Source organism: Penaeus vannamei, chromosome 36 (genome assembly GCF_042767895.1).
Source record: "Penaeus vannamei isolate JL-2024 chromosome 36, ASM4276789v1, whole genome shotgun sequence".
In the NCBI taxonomy this organism is placed as follows: domain Eukaryota; kingdom Metazoa; phylum Arthropoda; class Malacostraca; order Decapoda; family Penaeidae; genus Penaeus; species Penaeus vannamei.
Genome location: NC_091584.1, coordinates 26,881,435 through 26,903,934, shown reverse-complemented (window position 1 = coordinate 26,903,934; position 22,500 = coordinate 26,881,435). Strand labels below are relative to the sequence as shown.

At 40.2% G+C, this 22,500-nt stretch overlaps 2 protein-coding genes across 4 annotated transcripts in view; one reads left to right on the top strand and one right to left on the bottom strand.

The window, feature by feature from the left end:
* The window catches only part of LOC113830386 (NADPH oxidase 4), a 101,523-nt gene extending 88,342 nt beyond the window's left edge, over positions 1-13,181 (top strand). For all 3 annotated transcript variants that reach the window (XM_070114484.1, XM_070114482.1, XM_070114483.1), the window contains 13 exons: positions 1-20; positions 1,093-1,120; positions 1,886-2,039; positions 2,852-2,931; positions 5,029-5,610; positions 7,032-7,144; positions 7,523-7,687; positions 8,487-8,549; positions 10,295-10,965; positions 11,206-11,325; positions 11,502-11,685; positions 12,433-12,533; positions 12,668-13,181. The exon at positions 1-20 is cut by the window's left edge and continues 78 nt beyond it. In XM_070114484.1, the coding sequence (XP_069970585.1) occupies positions 1-20; positions 1,093-1,120; positions 1,886-2,039; positions 2,852-2,931; positions 5,029-5,610; positions 7,032-7,144; positions 7,523-7,687; positions 8,487-8,549; positions 10,295-10,965; positions 11,206-11,325; positions 11,502-11,685; positions 12,433-12,533; positions 12,668-12,788 (2,402 nt within the window). In that variant the 3' untranslated portion in view covers positions 12,789-13,181. The remainder of the gene's footprint in view (positions 21-1,092; positions 1,121-1,885; positions 2,040-2,851; positions 2,932-5,028; positions 5,611-7,031; positions 7,145-7,522; positions 7,688-8,486; positions 8,550-10,294; positions 10,966-11,205; positions 11,326-11,501; positions 11,686-12,432; positions 12,534-12,667) is intronic.
* Positions 13,182-15,238: 2,057 nt separating this feature from the next.
* Positions 15,239-21,932, bottom strand: RpL5 (ribosomal protein L5). Its single transcript, XM_027383580.2, has 7 exons — positions 21,796-21,932; positions 19,853-19,998; positions 19,538-19,712; positions 18,710-18,912; positions 15,677-15,854; positions 15,494-15,568; positions 15,239-15,391 (listed from the first exon to the last, which is right to left on the bottom strand). Exons 1-7 carry the CDS (start codon positions 21,796-21,798, stop codon positions 15,260-15,262), a joined length of 912 nt encoding a protein of 303 aa, XP_027239381.1. The 5' UTR covers positions 21,799-21,932; the 3' UTR covers positions 15,239-15,259.
* Between the last annotated feature and the right edge of the window lie 568 nt (positions 21,933-22,500).

Below are 22,500 nucleotides of genomic sequence, written 5' to 3'. Positions count from 1 at the left end.
TGGCCAATTTCAGAGGCGAGGTGTGTGTCTGTCTGTCTCTGTTCATCTTTCTGTCTGTTTTTGTTTCTGTCTCTGTTTATCTTTCTGTCTGTTTGCCTGTTTTTGTCTCTATCTCTGTTTACCTTTCTGTCTGTTTTTGTCTCTGTCTCTGTTAATTTTTGTCTGTTTTTGTCTCTATCTGTTTTCTGTTTGTCTGTCTCTGTCTCTGTCTCTGTCTCTGTTTACCTTTCTGTCTGTTTTTTGTCTGTCTCTGTTTATCTTTCTGTCTGTTTTTTGTCTGTATCTGTTTATCTTTCTGTCTGTTTTTTTGTCTGTCTCTGTTTATCTTTCTGTCTGTTTTTTGTCTCTGTTTCTTTTTATCTTTCTGTCTGTTTTTTTGTCTGTCTCTGTTTATCTTTGTCTGTTTTTGTCTCTGTCTCTGTTTATCTTTCTGTCTGTTTTTATCGCTATCTGTGTTTACCTTTCTGTCGGTTTTTGTCTCTATCTCTGTTTTCTGTTTGTCTGCCTGTCTGTTTGTCTGTCTCTGTCTCATTGTTTATCTATCTGTTTTTAATCTCTGTCTGCCTGTCTATTGGACTTGTCTTTTGTGTGTCAAGTCAGTATGTCTGTATGTCTGTCTTTGTCGCTGTCTCTGTGTCTGTGTCTGTCTAGCTCTCTCTCTCTCTCTCTCTCTCTCTCTCTCTCTCTCTCTCTCTCTCTCTCTCTCTCTCTCTCTCTCTCTCTCTCTCTCTCTCTCTCTCTCTCTCTCTCTCTCTCTCTCTTCTCTCTCCCTCTCTCCCCTCTCCCTCTCCCTCTCCCTCTCCCTCTCCCTCTCCCTCTCCCTCTCCCTCTCCCTCTCCCTCTCCCTCTCCCTCTCCCTCTCCCTCCCTCTCCTCCCTCTCCCACTCCCCCTCCCCCTCCCCCTCCCACTCCCCCTCCCCCTCCCACTCCCCCTCCCCTTCTCCCTCTCTCCCCCTCCTCTTTTAATATCAATATAGCCTTTTCAATTTGTATAAGTTAGTGTTGAATTTATTATTGAAGAACGTACTTGCACATATATAGTCTCTGCAACAGACGTGGATAGATGAATAATGTTAATTTTCTTCCTTTCAGACCCCCTTCAGGTTGTTCGTGGCTACAGGTAAGAAATAGTTTGTTGGCACTTTTCTTTTTGAGTGATTGTGAGGAGTGTGTGTGTTGGGGGTGGGTGGGAAGGGTGTTTTTGTGTGTGGGTGTGGGGTGGGGGGTGGATGTGTGTGTGTGGGGTGTGGGGATGTGGATGTGTGTGTGTGGGGTGGGGGGGTGTTTGTGTGTGTGGGTGGAAGGGGGGTGGATGTGTGTGTGTGTGTGTGTGGGTGGAGGGTAGTGGATGTGTGTGTGGGGGGGTGGATGTGTTTGTGTGTGTGTATGGGTGGGGGGGGGGTGTTTGTGTGTGAGTGTAGGTGTGTGTGGGGGGGTGGATGTGTGTGTGGATGGGTGTGGGTGGTTATGTGGGTGTGGATGTGTGTGGGGCGGTGGATGTGTTTGTGGGTGTGGAGGGATGTTTGTGAGTGGGTGTGGGTGTCGGTGTGTGTGTGTGGGAGGGGGGGTTGTGTGTGTGGGGAGGGTGTATGTGTGTGTGTGAGTGTGAGTGGGTGTTTGTGTTTGTGTGCGTGTACCACCTCTTCCTGTGCTGTGCTGGCGCAGCGGTAAGGTGCTGGTCTAGCAATCCTGCGGACCAGCGTTCAATCCCACGCCCGGCCAGTGAGTGGTAACCCCGCCCATTCCTTGCACACAGGGGGAGATTCGAGCAAAATAAAACAGACAGCATATCACAGCAAAGAATATCCGTTGCAACAAATGGAATTAAAACTAAATCTTTTAAATCTTTCCCTCCTCACTCCCTCCCCTCTCCCCCACCCCCCAGTCCCCGGCATAACGGGCGTGGCCATGGTCCTCCTGCTGGCGGCGCTGTGCCTGACCTCCATGCGGTGCTTCCGGAGGCTCTGCTACGACGGCTTCTACTACACGCACCGCCTCGGGATCGTCTTCCTGGTGCTGCTGCTGGTCCATCCTCTCAGGTGAGGTCACGGGGGAGGTCAAGGGGGATGTTAGGGGGAAGGTCAAGGGGGAGGATAAGGGGAAGGTCACGGGGAGGGCTGGCTTTGGTTGGGTTGATTTTTTTTTCTTTCTTTCTTTCTTTCTCTTCTTTTTTTCTTTCTCTTATTTTCTTTTTCTTTCTTTTTTCTTTCTTTCTTATTTTCTTCTGTTTTTCTTTCTTTTTTAGGGGGGGGTTGTATGTTTTTTTTTTTAAGATGGAGTTCTTTATTAGTGTGAATTGGGTTGTCTGTTTGTTATTATCATCATCAACACTATTAGTCATAGTTATTATTTTTATTATTATTGTTGTTGTTATTTTTATTATTATTATTGTTATTTTTACTATTATTATTGTTGTTAATTTTGTAGTTTTGTTTTTATCGTTAGCATTATTATTATTGTCGTTGTTATCATTATGCTATTGATATTATTACTAGTGTTCTCATTATTATTGTTGCTGTTAATATCAATTTTATCATAATTATTACCATCATTATCACCACCACCACCACTTTCATCACCACTATCACCATCATTATAATCACCATCATCACCACTATCATCATCATCACCATCATCATTATCATCACCACCACCATCATCATCATCACCACCATCACCACCAACCACCACTACCACCACCACCACCACCACCACCACCACCACCAACCACCACCCACCACCCACCACCCACCACCCACCACCCACCACCCACCACCACCATCACCACCACCACCACCATCAGCACCAGCAACCACCACCAACCACCACTAACACTATACCTGCCTTCCAGTGGCGTTTTGAAAGAGCAGAAGAACCTCCATGGTCACATTCCAGGCTGCCAGATGTACAAAGAAACACTTAGGAGAGGAGGTAGAGTGAATGAAATGTTTTGGACTCTCAAATCACGTGGTTTTAGCTGTAACTGGGAGTGAATTGGTATTTAAGATGGAGTATGTGAATTGGTATTTAAGATATATTATATTATGTATTATATTAGATGGAGTATGTGAATTGGTATTTAAGATGGAGTATGTGAATTGGTATTTAAGATATATTATATTATATATTATATTAGATGGAGTATGTGAATTGGTATTTAAGATGGAGTATGTGAATTGGTATTTAAGATATATTATATTATGTATTAGATTAGATGGAGTATGTCAATTGGTATTTAAGATGGAGTATGTGAATTGGTATTTAAGATATATTATATTATATATTATATTAGATGGAGTATGTGAATTGGTATTTAAGATATATTATATTAGATGGAGTATGTGAATTGGTATTTAAGTTATATATTATATTAGATGGAGTATGTGAATTGGTATTTAAGATATATTATATTAGATGGAGTATGTGAATTGGTATTTAAGATATATTATATTAGATGGAGTATGTGAATTGGTATTTAAGATATATTATATTATATATTATATTAGATGGAGTATGTGAATTGGTATTTAAGATGGAGTATGTGAATTGGTATTTAAGATCTATTATATTATATATTATATTAGATGGAGTATGTGAATTGGTATTTAAGATGGAGTATGTGAATTGGTATTTAAGATATATATTATATTATATTAGATGGAGTATGTGAATTGGTATTTAAGATATATTATATTATATATTATATTAGATGGAGTATGTGAATTGGTATTTAAGATATATTATATTATATATTATATTAGATGGAGTATGTCAATTGGTATTTAAGATATATTATATTATGTATTATATTAGATGGAGTATGTGAATTGGTATTTAAGATATATTATATTATATATTATATTAGATGGAGTATGTGAATTGGTATTTAAGATATATTATATTATGTATTATATTAGATGGAGTATGTGAATTGGTATTTAAGATATATTATATTATATATTATATTAGATGGAGTATGTGAATTGGTATTTAAGATATATTATATTAGATGGAGTATGTGAATTGGTATTTAAGATATATTATATTATATATTATTTTAGATGGAGTATGTGAATTGGTATTTAAGATATATTATATTATATATTATTTTAGATGGAGTATGTGAATTGGTATTTAAGATATATTATATTATATATTATATTAGATGGAGTATGTGAATTGGTATTTAAGATGGAGTTTTGCGCGTCCTGTGGTATTCTCAGGTCAACGGGTCGAAAATACGTTCGTTACCATCGCCAAAGTTGTTGTTGTTTTTTGGTAGTGTTGGTTAGTTTGTTCGGTTGGTTGGTTAGGATTGTATCTCAAAAAAAAGTTATGAACAGATTTTTTTTATGAAGTTTTAAGCAGAGGTGTGTTTTAGCCTAACTTAGATGCCATTATTATTATTTTTTTTATTATTATTATTATTTTTTTTTTTTTTGTGGTGATCCGGATCACGGTCCGGATCCAGGCATTAAATGATTGCGTCAGTTACCCCTCATGCCTTCGTAATAGGGGTAATTATTATCATGATTACCTTCATTACCTCCACCAAGGAAGTTATGTTAACTGACGTCAACAGTGTACTTGAGAAAGAGGTAATTTTTAATGTAATTCTTCGAGTGTGAATATTTTCATTGCATTTGTGACCCTATTGCCTTGGCGGAGGTATGCGCTTGCTGAGTGCTTCTTGTTAAATGTTTTGTTTAATTTTTTTTTTTTTCTGTAACGCAACGCAAAATTCGATATGTTCACGTTGATGGATTCTTTCTCGGGAATTTTTGGTCTATTAAGGTGAAGAGGTCGATGTTTAGGTTAGAGGTAAACTTTTAAAAATAATAAGACATTTGATATCCTCTATTTTGGGGAAATGGTCTGAGATACCTTTGGACGTGCAACTCTCAGATGATACTTGCAATTTTCCTGAAGTCTAAACCAGTGCAAGATATTTCATATGTTTTGTGGCTACCAAAGAGAACTTGGGGATGAATAGTTATGGTTTAACGTTGATTTTTTTTTTTTATCCAGAGGTTGGCAACCCTGATCTGCAAGTTGGGTACCCGGAACCAAGTGAGGTTGGCTACCCTGAACCTCATGAGATTGGCTACCCTGAACCTCATGAGATTGGCTACCCTGAACCTCATGAGATTGGCTACCCTGAACCTCATGAGATTGGCTATCCTGAACCTCATGAGATTGGCTACCCTGAACCTCATGAAATTGACTACCGTGAACTACATGAAATTGGCTACCCTGAACCGCACGAAAATCAACATCCAGAGTCAGAAGAAATTGGCTTCCCCGAACCAGAGGAGGTTAGCTACCCTGAACGTAACGACATTGGCTACCCTGAGCCCTACGGAGATCACTACACTGCCTCGGACGAAGTAGGTTTCCCGGAGCCAGAAGAGGAGCCGGATGAGGAGAGCTATCACGTGTCAAATGCCATGAGCTTCGGTTCGGAAGAGGAGGTTGGCTTTCCTGAACCGGACGTGGCAGGCTACTCGGGGCCGGAGGAAATTGGCTATCCCGAACCGAACGTTGACTACCCTGCAGCTGGCGTTGGCTTTCTGGAACCCGACGTTGGCTACACTGGCTCGGAGGACATAGGTATGGTGCTAAAAATCATGATAATAAAAGAATAGAAGAATATATGTAAAGAATTAAACGTACAGTACAATATTTGTTGCTTGAGATGGATACTGAAATATTTTTTACATTAGTTCCATTATATGATTATTACTGACCGTTTTTATTAGCATTACTGCTGGTATTACTGTAAATCAAGGTACATATAACCAGGTAGATCTACTGCCATTTAGCCTCTTAAGCCCAAAAGTTAAATAGACTTTTTCTCAGTGCTAAGGAACTGTTGGTTATTATAAAGAAAAGAGGGGAATTTTAGTTTTCTTCTGGTAATTATAACAATATCGAGTAAACTTTACAAATAGTTATATATCTAACTATATTTGGTTTCCTAAGGCGCGCTCTCATTGGCTAAACGCGATGACGTCAAGGCGCGCTCTGATTGGCTAAACGCGATGACGTCAAGGGGCACTCTCATTGGCTAACCGCGATGACGTCAAGGCGCGCTCTGATTGGCTAAACGCGATGACGTCAAGGCGCACTCTCATTGGCTAAACGCGATGACGTCAAGGCGCACTCTCATTGGCTAACCGCGATGACGTCATTAGTTCTGCCTCTCTGTTCCATTCAATCTGTGCAGTGTTTTTTTTTTTCGGAGCATTTTGTTTGAAAATGGTTCAGTAATAATAATGGAAGGAAAGTAAACGAACACGAAACCAAGAAAATAAAAAGAAATTTTAAAAACTTAACATTTGCAGTAAATAAAGGCAAAGAACTATAATTTTTATGATGACGGAGTGGGAATCCCTGGTGTGTGCGTGTGTATGTGTGTGTGTGTATATGTGTGTGTATGTGCGTGTGTGTGCGTGTGCGTGTGCGTGTGTGTGTGTGTGTGTGTATATGTGCGCGTGTGTGTGTGTATGTATGTGCGCGCGCGCGCGCGCGCGTGTGTGTGTTTGTGTGTGTGTGTGTGTGTGTGTGTCTGCCTGTCTATTTTGCAATAATCATTATTGTACGTCTCATTAATGAAAGTTATTTGTGTTATTCTTGCTGCCATTATTGTATTCAACATCACAGCTAAAACTATTGTTCTTTTGTCATCATATCAGTAAATCCCACAATCCACTCATTATATTTCATCACTATCAGTAATTTGATTTTCTACAAGCTAAATATAAATAAAAGCTATATAAAAATAAATAAAATATAAAAATAAATAAAATAAATAAATAGATAAATAATATATAAGAATAAATAAATAAAATATAAAAATAAATAAATAAATAAATAAATAAATAAAATATAAAAATAAATAAATAAAATATAAAAATAAATAAATAAAATAAATAAATAAAATATAAAAATAAATAAAATAAATAAATATAGAAATAGATAAAATAAATAAATAAATAAAATATAAAAATAAATCGAAGCTCTCTCCACAGGGTCGCCAAAGGTCAGCGGCGGGAAGGGCAGGTCAGGGAAGTACCACAGGACGAGGAAAAAGAAGAGGAGGAAGTGCCACAGACCGCCTGTCTTCGGGGCCATCCACTCGAAGGTCAGTTCCCATCGGTCGAGTACAGTCAGTGGGTTGACAGTCAGTTGTCCGTCAAATATTATGTCCTATGGAGATATGTACTTAGATATGCACGTAAGCTACACATATTTATGTACATACACATACGCTTATACATGCCCATACACATGCACATACACATATTTATGTACATACACATACGCTTATACATGCACATACACATACGCTTATACATACGTGTTTATAAATAAATATATATATATAAATACATATCTATGAATATACATAAATATACTGTTTATATATTTATGATCACACACACACACACACATAAACACCTCTTTTCCCAAACCGGCAATTCATCCCCTCCCTTCCCCTCCCTCCCCCCTCCCCTCTCAGACGTGGATCTGGGTGGGCGTGGCGCTGCTGGTGTGGGCGGCGGACTGGCTCGTACGGGTGTGGAGGCGGAGGGTGCAGGTGGAGGTGGTGGAGGCGGTGCATCACCCGTGCGACGTGGTGGAGCTCACCCTCAGGCTGCCGGGCTTCTCCTGTTTGCCGGGCCAGGTCAGTGCGAGTGCGAGTGGAGCGAGTGGAAGAGGTGGTGTGGATATTTGTGTGTGTGTGTGTGTGTGTGTGTGTGTGTGTGTGTGAGGATATCGTGGAAAAGGTGGTGTGGATATTTTTTTTTTCTTTTTTTGTGGAGCTCGCGGAAGAGGTGATGTGGATATTTGTGTGTGTGTGTGGTTTTTGTGGCTTTCTTGGAAAAGATGATGGATTGATGTGGATTTTTTTTTGTGTGTGTGTGGCAAAGGTGTGGATGTCGATTTTTTTTTTTCCATTTTTTATTTTATTTTTTAAGATGTGGGTGTGGATCTTTTCTGTATTTTGCGGCAAAGATGTGGATGTCGATTCTTTTTTTTTTGTATTTTTTTTAAACACGTGAATGTGGATTTTTTACTCTTTTTGCGGCAAAGATGTGGATGGAGAGATCTAAGGATGGAGAAACAGATAGGTAAACAGATAGATAGACTAGCAAGTTCTTGATAGATGGTTAGAGGTGTGGCTTATTCAGAAAAGATGTCATTTTTTTCCTTTTTCTTTTTGTATTTTTGTGGCAAAAATCCGAGTATTGATGGATAGACGCAGATGTGAATAGATAGATACACAAACATAGATTGATAGACTTGATAGATAGGTAGACTATTATTTATTTTTACGTTAATATGACCTAGGATAGATAGGTAGACTAACAGTGATAGAGATTATTTATTTTTACGTTAATATGACCTAGGATAGATAGGTAGAATGACGGAGATATATATTATTTATTTTTTACGTTAATATGACCTATTTGTTCCTCTAGTTTGTGATGCTTCAGTGCCCCCAAGTGTCCAATTTCGAGTGGCATCCCTTCACGGTGACCAAAGTAAGTATATGCTGCCAGGGTATCTAATCGATAATATATTTAGGCCTGTTTCTAATTTTCATTTCACGTTGAACATTAACATCGAGATAACACGCGATCTTTTTCTTTTACGTTTGTGTTCGTCAACCTTCGCCCCTCCTTTCTACACTCAGCCTAAAGCCCCCCCCCCTTTCCACACTCAGCCTAATGACCCCCCCCCCTTTCCACACTCAGCCTAAAGCCCCCCCTTTCTACACTCAGCCTAATGACCCCCCCCTTTCCACACTCACCCTAAAGACCCCCCCCCCTTTCCACACTCACCCTAAAGACCGCCCCCCCCATCCTTTCCACACTCACCCTAAAGACCCCACCCCTCCTTTCCACACTCACCCTAAAGACCTTCCCTTTTTTCCCCTGGTCCTTTCTCAGCCCCCTACTACGCCCCCAGCTCCCTGATCTCCCCCTCATCCTCAGCTCTCGTTATCAGCCGCTCGCCCTTCTTCCAGCACCCTGCCTTAGCCTCAGCTCATATGTCCCTCCCCAAGCCCCCCCCCAAGCCCCCCCCCTTGTCTCACACTCAGCCCCACCAGCCCCCTTGTTCCAGTCCCTTCTTTGGCTCTCTGCCTAGCTCTCAGCCCCCTGCTCTACCCTCAGATCCTTGCACCTATTCAAGCCCCCTATCCCACCCCTAGCCCCTATTCCGACCCCCTTTCTCACCCCTAGCCCCTTGCCATTACTCCAGCCTCCTTCCACACCCCTAGCCCCTAGCCCCCACTCCAGCCCTCTTCACCTGGCCCTTGCTCCTCCTACAGACTCCTCTGCTTTTACAACACCCCCGGAATTTTTGCTCCTCCTCCAGCCCCCTGCCCCATCCTCAGCCCCCTCGCCCCCTTCCCCAGGCCTCTTTCCCTCCCTCAGCCTCCCTTCTTTTCCCCCAGCCCCTTCCCCTGCTCTTCCCTTCCCCAGCCCCCCCCCCCCCCCCTCCCTCTTTTCGCTGCCAATACTAACTCCAGAAATAGTTTTCAAATCCACGTTTACTTATTAGATTAGAAAAAAAAGATATTTCTTAACTATTCGTCACATAAATATTGTCAGTCACTTAAGATAATTAGTGTGTTAACTAACCCTGACTGATAAGGCAATCATATTTCATCTAAAATTACTGGTTAATATATATATTACTTGTAATTCCGAAGTAATTCAGACTTAAAGTACTTAAAATACATATCTAAATTCAGTTTCAAGATGAATTTAGCATTAGTCATCTTTTAATAAACTATCTAATGTATCTATACTAACTTGCATACCATAGATTGGTCAAAGTCTATGACATCATCAGTCACGTGATCCAGAACCGCATGGCCTGTTGCACTACTAACTACTAACGGTCTTTATTACGGTAGGATTACTATTTTGACTGTTTGTACATTATTAGAAAATGTGTTTTTAATCTTAGTTTATTCTCTGTCTATTCCCAGTAAGAATACATCAATATGATGATTAAAAGATATATTTTTTAAGTCGTAGCTTTTTTCTGGTTCAAATATATACAAATCAGTATGATGATTATTATTTTTACTTTTTTTCAACAAATTATTTCTTGATCTAACTGATATACTAAAGATAGACAAGTACATGAAATTACAATCATTTAAAAATACAAGACATATTTTCTTTTCACGTATTAGCAAGATCAGACTCCTCCGAGCACAAAAAAAAACTCCTCAGTCTAAGATAACAGTTCGTATTTTCCTCGATTTTTCCAGACGCCTTCAGAGTTCTCCCCCGGGACCTTCACCGTGTTCATGAGGGCCAGGGGGGACTGGAGCAAAAGTGTCGCCTCGCTGTTACCTTCGAAGTCTAGTCAAGTGGACGATCCTAGTCAGAGACCTCCTTACGGGCCCCTAGCGCTGTCTAGTCGGAGGCCACACACAAAGCCAAATGTAGTACAAGCTAGTTATCTCTCCTCGAAGGGAGCGAATGGCAGAGGGCCTTTCTCGCCTCAGAACGGCCAGCCTCGTCTGTCTGGTCGTGCGAGGGACGAGGCCAAAGTTTACTCCTTTTTGCCGGGGGAAAACGCGAGCTTTAATTTATGGAGAGAGCACGGCACCTCGCAGTCGCCTGTTTATACAGACGCGCAGGATAATGAGAGGTCCTGTTCGAAGTCACCGCTGATGAAGAATTTCTCATCATCCCAGTCTTGCATAAAAGTTCATTTTCAGTACAATCACCTTACCCCGGTGCTGACACATGGGAAGATATCGCAAAGCCATGCTGATAATCATATAGATGAGCTAGAAAATATATATTCAAATTCCAATAAAAACACACCGTTGCAATTGGATAAGCATGTACAGAAAATACAAATTGAAAATGAGGATTCACATCAGACCGCAGAGCACCAGGTCGTCCACATGGCCCCAGACGACTGTGCAAGGTAAGACCAGTCCATCATAGTATTAAAGCAATTATACATAGATGCAAAAGTTTTCTCGTTATACCAGAATCTTGGTTTCAAATACTATTGTTTTAATATGCTACTCGAACCATGTGATGTTTATGGTCAAAGTACATTACCGTTGTTACTTGTGTTTGAGACAAAAACGTTCTTACGTGTATTGAATAAATCATAATAAAGTTTATAATTTATATGAAATATCTTGTGACTTCACCGCAGGCTGTATGTGGATGGTCCTTTTAGCTCTCCCAGTGAAGATATGATTCGGTACCCGGTGGTAGTTGGCATCGCTGGAGGAGTCGGCATCACGCCCTTGGCAGCAACACTTACTCATATACTGTGAGCATTTATTCATAGGTCGTTGATGAAAGTTGAAGTCATGTATATATTTTCCTCTCTCTTGTGTAGACATTCTTACACCAAGCTGAAAAAAATATTTGATTGCTGTCACGAGATCGTATCAGACTCACATAAAATGAAAACCTCCAAGCCTGAAGTTTCTTTTCGTTTCACAGACATCACCCAGCCTCATGGCCGAAGAGAGTGCACATGATCTGGGTCATGAGAGATGCTCGGCTCATCTTGACCATGGCTCATTTGCTTTCGAGTCTGTTGCATCAGAGCTGGCAGGACTGCAATGAAGACAGGCTCGAGTTTTGCTTCCACGTCACCACGCCGATTTCTCACGAGGCGCTGCAGGTCAGAGGGGGGTCCCTGTGATGTCACATATAATCTTAAATTTTACTGTTTATTCTTAAATAGTTATGTACATGGGTTATTTATTAGATGAATTATGTTTAGTAAAGAACCTTTTCAGTTAAGAATGAGAGAATTTTATTGAAGACGGTGATAGTTAAACTTAAATGGTGGAACTATGCGCCCGCGACCAATTCGGTAATAAAGTCTGCACCGATTCCAAGTCCTTACATGAGTTGTTTTACATTGCCACATGATATCCATCCTTTCTTCATAGACAAATCTTCTCAACTTCGTCCCATTTCTATATGGGGTCGCCTTTATGAATGAGCCGCCTCCACTGATTATTACGGTTCATTCCATATTGGTTTTGCCATGGGTGTTTTAGCCGGATGCCTTTCCTTGGGACTAACCCTCTCATGGGACCGGAACCCACAAAGGCTGGCTTGTCCCCCAGGTGGCTTTTACAATGGGCAATCAAGGTAAAGTTCCTTGCCTAAGGGAACAACGCGCTAGGCAAATATGGGTGATTAAAAGTATCTCGATTTGCATAAGTGAGCGTCTCCCTATAGCTAGGGCGGAATTTCGATTATTCCTGAAGTTTACAACGATAGCACTTGCTTCATATCTTTTTCCTTTCCTAAGCTTATTGCTATCTCTGAAGTATTGAAGGAATGTGCCTTAGTACTCTTTAGTATACTATTATTCATTAAAAAAAGTATGAGTATCAATGCAGGTTTTTATTTTCAGGAATTATTTGGCGACCGCCATCCCACCCTCATCCCGAGAATAAAACAAGGGCGCCCTCAGTGGAAGAACCTGTTTCATCAATACAGCCAAGCCTATAAGAAGTAAGATATGGAAGATATCAAAAGTTTACCATTGATTATGTCTTGGAACAATGTTGGATATCGAGTAGTGATCGCGTCCGTTCGTTATCACACAATGTGCTCCAGGTGAAGTTAATACTTTTCTCTTCCAACAGAACCAAAGTTGGCGTGTTTGCCTGCGGACCGAAGAAACTGTGCCAGGAAGTAAAGCGACTGTGTCTTCGGTCCGTGACACAAGGAGCTCCTTTTGCCTACCACCAGGAATCTTTCTCTTGAATAATAAACATACTACAGTGTATTCTAGCTGTTAATGGTTAAAACAAATAAATGTGCTAAATATCAAAAGTCATAGAGCAGTGTAGGAAAGTATTGTGACGAAATGGGCAAGAGCAAGTTATTAATGAAATGTGCTAGATGGCAAAGGATATACAGCACTACAAAATAGTATGGTGACGTAAGCTGGGAATTAGTAAGGGGGGGGGGGGTAAAGGGTGGTTGGATGAGATGGAGGATATCTATGGATCTGAGGAAGACCAAGCTGTCAAAGGGGAAAGTGGGATTCCATGAAGATGCCCCAGATTGATGGATCGGAAAAATGAGGACAAGGGGAGGTGCGGGTTGCAATGAAGCAGGGACTGAAAGAGGAACGGTTAGTTAGGTTCTTGGTTACAAAGAAAAATGAATGCGCTGGGCATCAAAAGTCATATAGCACTATAGAATATGTAGTGAAAATGGAAGAGCGGGGGTTAGTAAATGATTAAATGAGCTAGCGTCAAAAGTCGTATAGCAGTTAAGAAGAGTATGGGATTGTAAGGGACAAAGAGGGGTGGTCGTGTGGATGAGTAAATAGGGCTAAGGTCCCTTACCTTAGTCCATTAATTCAACAAGGATGATTAGGAAGCTATCAGAGGAAGAAGTGTGGGATTCAACAAGGATGTCCGTCGGGTTAGCAAGAGACAGGGGTTTTCTTATTAAGATTAAGATTACAATTTCATGAGAAATGTCAGGAGGTAGAATCCAGGGAAGGGGATTGTGACGAAGAGACTTGTATCCAGGGGGAAGCGGAAGAATTAAAATGGAAGGAAGATGGTATGATGCAAATGAAGCAGGGGGGTATTGGGATGTGGGAAGATGGGTTGATAATGCTTTAGCTTTTGATTAGGATGTAACTGACAAGGCGGGAATGATCGGGGGTGGCTGCCTGCCTAGGAGGAAGTGTTGGGAGATGTGCGTGTTGTCAGAGTAAATGGCCTGTCCACACGAACCGGCTTGGATAGAGATGACGTCATAGGCGGGCAAACTTCTCGGCAAACAAATTAGTTTATTTTTCTTCTCGCCTGTGACGTCACCTTTACAGTTTCCCGCCGACCATGGCCGCTCGTGTGGACAGGCCGTTCGGGGCTGGAGAAAGGATCACAAAAATTCGATCCCATTTGGCTGAGCAGAGATTTGTAGAGATGAGGGTAGCAGAATGGGGCTTGTGGAAGAGGGATTAGTACAGCGGACAGTAGGCACTGAGTAGGGGCTAGTAGTAGTAATAGTATTAGTCGTCTTCAGTGGGGGGGGGGGGGGGTTAAGAAAAAAAATCACCGGTAGTTTCAGAATTAGTGCCAGGGGGGGTGGGGGGGGGGGTGGATCCAGGAAAGGATTTTGTTGAAAGATGAACATAGGTGGAATAACATGGCATGAGATAAAAGTGCGGAAGAAGGGGGTCTGTTCTGACCATTCCTGCAGATAATGCAAAGGGAAAAGTTATAATTGAAACCTTTGTTGCATTAGCAAGCATTCTGATTATTTACACGGAGGTTCAAATCGTGTGGTCAGGTTATATACCATTGTTTTCCACACTCGTGAACCTACAGCAATGCTAACTGAAATGTCTATTTATATACATTGTTGGACATCCCAGTGATGTAACTACTTAATATATAAAGCTCAAGAAATATAAATAAACTTTTCATTCTAAATGTAATATATTCAATGTCAAATATTAACATGAAGTCATCTAATTGTAAATTACTCATTTTTCACATTCTACATTAATATTATTTAATCACATGTCATTTTCACACGTAGTGTATGTAAATAAACGAGTATTATCTCTTTACTATAAAAATCAAATTGAGTTTTTTTCACCACCTTAAACCACTGCAGTTTTTTCTTCACCGGTATATATAAAAAAAAAAAAATAGTTAAAGCAACACCCATTCGTACTTACGATAAGAGCTGATATAGAATAAATGAATATTTACATGGGTCCTCATCCTCTCTATCCTGACTACTTGTAAGTACATGATTGATAGAGGTAGAATGGAGAGAAAGAGGGGAGATGGAGACGGATGTGCCCATCTCCCCCTTCTCTCTCTCCTCAGACAGACATAGGAGGGAAGGAAGGAAGGAAGGGAGGGAGGGAGGGAGAGATTGGAGTAGACGGAGACATTTTGTCTGTGCCTCCCTTCACTCTCCTCTCTCCCTGGTCTGAGGAGAGATATACCAACAGAAACTGAAAGGAGAGAGGAGGAGGGCGAGACAGACAATACTAATTATGTAGGATTCATGTCTGATATACAGTAAAAGGAAATTTCAGATTTTTTGATACATGCTATCTTTTCTTTGTCATCCTCACATCCTCTATAAATATACTAAAAGGTTGAAAAGAAAGCAAGTTCCTCTTAACCATTTCATTGAAAATACATACTTAGTTTAAAGGCTAATAAAACCAGACATTCAACCAGCAAAGGGGACATTTAATTGTGAAGCTGATCGACAGAGGCTTCTCCCCTTTCGATCTTGGCCAACCAGGCAGCCTTCTTCTCCGCAACAGAAGCCTTGCGTTGCTTGTAGGTCAACCTCTTGGCGTTCCACCTCTTCTTGGTAACCTGAAAATAAAAAATAGGTATGAAGATCTGTCTAAAATATTTCCTGCTGCAGCAAAAGCACACAAAAAAATCAATTTTCAAGAAAGTGTGAACAACACTTGCCTCTTTCGTCTTCTTGGGCAGAGATGCAGGATCGGCACGGATGTTGGCATGGGCCTTCTTGTAGAGCTCTTCAACCTGTGGAAGTAAAAATGCAGACATGAGCATTTACAGGGGGAGGAGGGTGCAGATAATATAAAAGAAATACATATCTAAATACAAAAACAAACAGCAATTCCCCCTTACCTCATCAGCGGTGATGCCCAATTTGATGTAGCGGGAGAACTGCCTCTTGTAGGCATCCTCATCATCTTCCATAAGGTCCTTCATGTACCTGGCAATGTGAGTACCCATGATGTGGTCGCGGAGAACTGTGGCATTGAATTCCTTGCTCTCCTTGTCGTATCCTGGGAATCTCTTCTCACTGTGGAAGGAAAAGGGGATGAATACAGTATAAATGCTCAGTGCTCCACTCATACATTTGGGCAAGACAAATGTCCTGCTATGCTATAGAGAAGACTAGAAGCTCCTGTGTTTGAGTCAATGTACACATTTGCAGGGTAAATATTTTATATAGAGGAAATATTCCACTAAAATATAGTAATTAGAAATCATTCATATCAGTATTTACTATGACAAATGTATATGGGCTTTGTCTGTATCATTAACCTATTTGTCCTGGGTTTCATATCTTGACAACTGTAGGTCAAGGTTAATTTTGTTGCACACATGCCTCCACAAGTGTTCAGCCACAAGATATCAACTCACACCTGATTTCCCTATTCCTTGAATTTGTATGAAAATATTCGTCTATTGCTAGTAACCCCTATGATCTGACAAGACCATCCTGTCATGGAAAAATCTGGGTCTAAGGGCGGGTGACATACATGCTGGGTGAAGCGAACTTGCCGCCATGAGCAAAGGTCAATGTGACAAAAGACTCGCCACTAAAGCACAAACGTCTTGGAGAGTGATTAGAATCATTTGGCATTTCGAAGAGGGCTTTCGCATTATTCCCATTAATAAACAAGTGTGGAATGTAACGTGCATAAGGCATGACAGGAGAAGCACCGGCAACAGGGCTCACACCACTTACACGCTCAGCATCGTATTACTATAGAAATATGGAGCAGGTTGTATTACGGAAAATTGAAAATTACAAAAAATCAGATATGTGCAACAAATGACCATGTCACGTATCTCTCTTCCTTGCACCGAGTTATTTTACTACATGGAGATATGATATGGCGTTTGTACAAGAGAGACAAATACCACCTGGATAAAGCAAATCAAAAGAGAAATATGGACATTGGTAAATGGCAAAAATACTATTGAAAGTTTACGCAAGGTAACTTTGCAAGGGGGAGGCAGTGTCTTGTCATTGCTTGCAAGTGCTCTCGCGTTCCTAGCCTTGCACAACATGCCCAGGATAGCAGCCATTTACATGGCCTACTTCCCATGTTTACTGCCATGGGATTGTCGTGATGCAACCAGATCCAACAAGTTAATATAAATAAAGATACTGACATTATGATTACAAGGTCATGGGGAAAGAAGGAAAAAAAAATAATAATAAAAAAAAATAAATAAATAAAAGGGATAGGCAGGATAGATAGACTAATAACCGACTCAATATTCTTTCATGGTATTAGACCCCCCAAATCAAACCTAATTTGTCCATCCCTCCAGTTGCAAAAATATGCAAAATCTTCAATTTTCAAAGGCAAAATTTGGTTGCAGGAATTTTAGCACTTTCATGTACCCCTAAATATGATAGGTAACACAATCATAGGTAAAACAATCATAACTAAATACAAAGAAGCTTAAATGTGGAAAGTTAATGCAACACTGCCAACGAAAGTAAATGAAACATGTCTGCACAGATGGCCTGACAAGTGCTCAGCTTCCAAGGAATTAATTGGTAAACCTCAATAACCTCGTTTTTTGGGATTTTTCTTGTACTTATGCTGTGATCCAACATTATAATACAAGATAATTCTTTAAATTGCAGGAACAGCTGCCACACATTTGTTATTTTTCAAAAATCATTTCCCGTGAATGGCTGTCCCCCTTTGGGCACATCTTATTCACTTTCCCCTCATCTTTTTCCTTTATTTCTGGTATTACCATTCAGGTTTGCAGAGTTATTGTCCCACAACTTTTTGTCTGCTCCAAGAATTTTTACCATTTGCTCTTAGTGCATCTTTACTGTAAAGATTAACTATTTCTATCATGATATCAAGCCTAAATATTTCCACAACTCAAGGAACATGGTAAACAGGTGGGATAGATAGTACTAGCAATTGACTGACAAAACACTTGTGGAGCTATCTGTGTGAAAAAACAATGAATTAACTAAACTAAAGGTGGACATGACATGTTTGTACATGGCATTCCTGGCAGAAACTGGTCATTACTTTTGCAGTTACCCATTTTAACAAAAATGTAGATACTGACTATGAATTTGTAAATAAATTTATATTATAAAGTACTGCTTTTGTAAGCAACTATATATAAATAATTAATAGACACTGATCCATGGGGATAACTTATGTGATAGTATGTGGAGGGGAAATGTATGAGGAAATATCTTGGGTAGCTAGATAAAAAGTGTTTTACAGTCCAGATTCTCAACCATTATATGAAGGAGGAAACCCTGTAATAATTTTTCCCTATTCCAAGAAACTGTTATATATAGTATACATGGTACAATTTATAGAACACTTTGTACTGACAGACATGTCCATTAAATTGATGCCTAGAAAATGTTTGACTTGTGTTGTTGAACAGGAATTATGAATCAAGATAATTATGTATTATTACAAAAGTTAACAGTCTCTCTTGTAAACCTTAGTGATGGTCAGCAAAATCTCATTTAGGAATCACTGCTTCAAAGTAAGAGTTGCTACTTTACATTTTCTAGGTTTTGTTAACAAGAAGATTGGGGTTGGAAAACAAGAGTGTACGACTGGCTACGCAGAGGAGGGCATACAAGGAATGACGGGATGGGAGGTAGGGATAATTCTATCATATTATGACAGGCCTCCATGATCATGGCAAGCAGGCCTACATTTTCTTACAATTAGCAAACAAGGTAGTAAATAGGACTTGATGGGTTAACAGCATACCAAACTAAATAGCATTCCGCTATCCTTCCAGGTACTATCATTTGTATTCAGAGAGCAGACAGACAGTAACAAACACAGACTAACTTCACTAGTCTATTTGAAGTTATGCATCATACTTAGTGAACATCATATTTCTCATGCAAGCCCTTACCTGTGGGGGATCTCAATGCCACCATCGACGGCACCCTTCATGACGCCAAAGATCCTGGCACCAGTGGTGGTGTGAGCCAAGCCAGTGTCAAGATGAGCACGGAAGGCACCTGGTCCATCATCAACATGTTCTACAGAGTACATTTCACCATCGATTTCAGTTTGTCCTTCATAGACAGTGTCCAAGTTGAATTTCTTCAGAATCTAGAGAAGAATGGTAAGCAGTGAATATACTGGATACTCCATGGTAGTTACTAAATATCAATGCCACAAAACTTACACAAGATACACAGCAACATTTAGGAGGAAGGGGGGTGGGTGGGTAGAGGAACCTATGATGTAAAACTGGCTTACATTCCATAAAAAAAAAGTCCACATTCAGCAAAGCTTGGCCAAGTACCTTCATTATGTTAAATAATTTTGGATGTTGACAAGTTCTTACACAATATTATACACATTGAAGGTTTGATAGTCCTTGCCACAATACAAATAAATTCTATTTAGCAAGATGGGCAATATTTGTTAGCCTAACAGGTAATTGGGACTTCTCGTTACTAAATTTATACAGACATATTTGTTTTTGCCATTCCCTTAGTTTCTCTTCTGTACAATCCTATCCTAAACATTTGAAAAAAATATTTCCAAAACATCAGGTAGATCATCAATATGGAAACAACTACCAAGCTAACTATCCAGTGCTAAATCTTGTAAATCACAATAGGACAGCTGTCCGTCTGACTGCCATCACACCCCAAAAGTGCTGGCACACTTGGTCATAGTTATAATCCCTTGAATAAGTGCAAGTACAGAAATAACACAAAACACTTACCCTCCTGGCAAGCAGGAGTCCAGTGCAATAACACGATGCGTAGTTGGTCAGCCCAACCTTGATGCCGTAGCGAGGGAGTTCATGAGCGTACGCAGCAGCGACAATCACGTCACCCTCAATCCTGGCATATGCTACCTGGGCAATCACATCCCGGTTGGTGATGCGCACAACAATACTGAAAAGAGGCAGCAAGATTGGCAATATGATAAAAGATGACGCATTACTAGATTCATGAAATTAAATGCTAATAGTCTATCAAACAACACCTTCACCACAATCTCTTAATTGGCGTGCTTATGAACTGCTCTGTCTTACCGGTGCTTGGGAGTGTTGTACTTGTTCTTGGCCTGGATGACAAGACGCTTACGGGCATAGTAATCGGTCTTGCCTTCACGCCTCCTCCTGAACTTCACTTGGAAGCGCTTGAAGTAAGCTTTATTCTTGACCACCTTCACAAAACCCTGCAACAAAATACTATATTAGTCACCCGGTTCTCATCTATAGTAAGGCATTCCTCAATAAATTTCATTTCTATTGACAAGTTTTTTTTTTTTTTTTAGTCAACCCCTTTTCCCCATTGCTTGAACTTTGAAAGCTAGTATCTCCCTACTAAGTAAAAAGGTTCTTGAAGTTACCAAGTATTTACATCAAGCTACAAATACTTCCCCGTCCCCCTTGAAAACCCGAAATCACAGAGGTACTCCTATATCACGTACATGTCCACTTGCCAGAGCACATCCCTAACTCCATGGCACAAAAATCTATAAGAATCTCAATTACTATGACTGGGTGACTGGCCGAGGGAAGAAAGGATGACGGCAGACAATCTTCCCTTGACACAAGTGGCAAAATAGACCCGAAACTCTGCAGCATCGAGTGGACTTTTATGCCATGACTCACAATAGCAACATTTTAATCTTCTAAAATCACATCTTCATTTTGCCCAAGCTTAGTATATAGATTAAGAAAAGCATAATTACGAGAGAGAATACGGCTTGAGTTAACAAATCCACAGGGTACATGGCCTACATTATTTATTATTTTTATTATTATTTATTTATTATTATTTATTTATCTATTTTATTATTTATTTATATTATTATATTATTTATATTATATTATTTATTCATTATATTATTTATTTATTATTATTATCCATGGCCTACATTATTGTGAATAGGCTTAGCATGGCCTACAAAGCTGGGACAACTCCATGGGTCCAGATAGAGCACCTGGTTAGGGGATTTCCGTGGCCCGAATGCCGAGCACGCTTCAGCTGACACTTTTCCATTGCCGATTTCAAGCTTTTCTTCGGTGTCTTTACTCGTGTTTACTATTCATTCTCTCTGCCCGATTAATCCTTTTATTTTATCTGATATACCTCTTCCCTTCCTCTACCAACAGGACAAATATCAAGATGGTCAACCATGATTGTGATGGAAATAATCACAATTCGTCACAAATTTTGCATGATACAAAGGCTGAAGGTAAAAACCTTCATTTCATCAATATAATTCACATTCCACTGTCAAGGTGAACTAAACGGCTAACCATGAAGAGATTAATTAGCGATGCTGAACGTATTTACATTCGAGAGAAATTGACACATTTATGAACGTATTTGAGAGAAATTGACACTTTAATGCAATATTTAAATAATATAACACGAACACAACTTCCCTTCCATTGCAAGACGTTATATATGTGGAATTTCCTCGAAATAAAAAATAAAAATAAACTCGAAATCCCGTTTTTCACGAGAAATACGCGAAAATAAAATACAAAACCGATATACAAATGACAACCAAAGTAACCCAAACCTTAAATGAAGAAGAATCGACTTCCTTTACGTCGTTTTATCAAGAATTTTCTTGAATTTTCTGCAAAAATTGCGTACAATAACAAGCCAGCTGTAAACACGTGGTTGTCACGCCGGGATCCATTTCCTCCCTTAAATCGCATCTATTTACGTTCGTCTTCCCTCCCATTATCAGAACCGACGTGATTTCCACCCAAATAACGCGAAATCGGCCCCAAAATCCTCCCAGACGCGACGCCATCGGGATAAAAACGAAAAGTAAACATCACGTTCTCCTCCACAACAACATGGCCGCTTCCCTCAACCTTCCCGAGTCATCCTCTTTATTTCCCCCTTTCCCCGCTTTATTCACGGCCTTTTCGCACGTTTCTCGCGTTTCGCATCACCGTCGGCGACTCATCTCTCCCTCCCCGTCGGCGAAAGGGCGGATTTTACTCACCATTTTGAGGAAATTGGGTTTCACGAGAGAGAACCTGGTAGCCTCGGTCTAGGGGCTGACCACGAACGGAAAGAAAGCGGAAGGGAATTTTCGTCTCATGTGAGATTCTGGAAAATATGTATTGGGGGTTTTCTCTCTCTTTTTGGGGTTCTGCGGGTTGGTTTTTTGTTCTTTTGGGAGGGTGTTTTGGGTTTTTTTAATTTTGAGGGTGATTTTTTTGGGGTTAGTTGGTTCTGTGAGATTTTGGAAATATGTATTGGTTTTTTTTCTCTCTTTATTTGAGGTTCTGTGGGTTCTTGTTCCTTTTTTGGGAGAGTTTTGGTTTTTAAATTGTTTTTGGGGATTTTTTTGGGTTGGTTGAGTGGGTTTTTTCTTATTATAAGGTGGTGGAATTTAAATGGTTACGGCTAAATTTTTGGATATATTTTTTTTCTGATGTGTAACGTGTTCGACTCGGATGTTGAAAATTTGTTGCGGAGCATGCAGATGCATAAAAGATTTCCAAATAAATGTATATGTGTGTATAAACGAGATTTTGCGTAAGGATGCTGTATAAAACACAGGTTGTACTTTCACAAACACTGACACGCGCGCGCGCGCGCGCGCGCGCTCACACACACACACACACACACACACACACACACACACACACACACACACAAGTGTAATTGACTATAAGTATAAATGAATTAAGAAAAAAATCTA

Coding starts and splice junctions, on each gene's coding strand:
- RpL5 (XM_027383580.2), bottom strand. Junction 19,713..19,852: donor TACAACACTCCCAAGCACCG/GTAAGACAGAGC, acceptor GCCTCTTTTCAG/TATTGTTGTGCGCATCACCA. Junction 15,855..18,709: donor GGCATTGAGATCCCCCACAG/GTAAGGGCTTGC, acceptor TTCCTTCCACAG/TGAGAAGAGATTCCCAGGAT.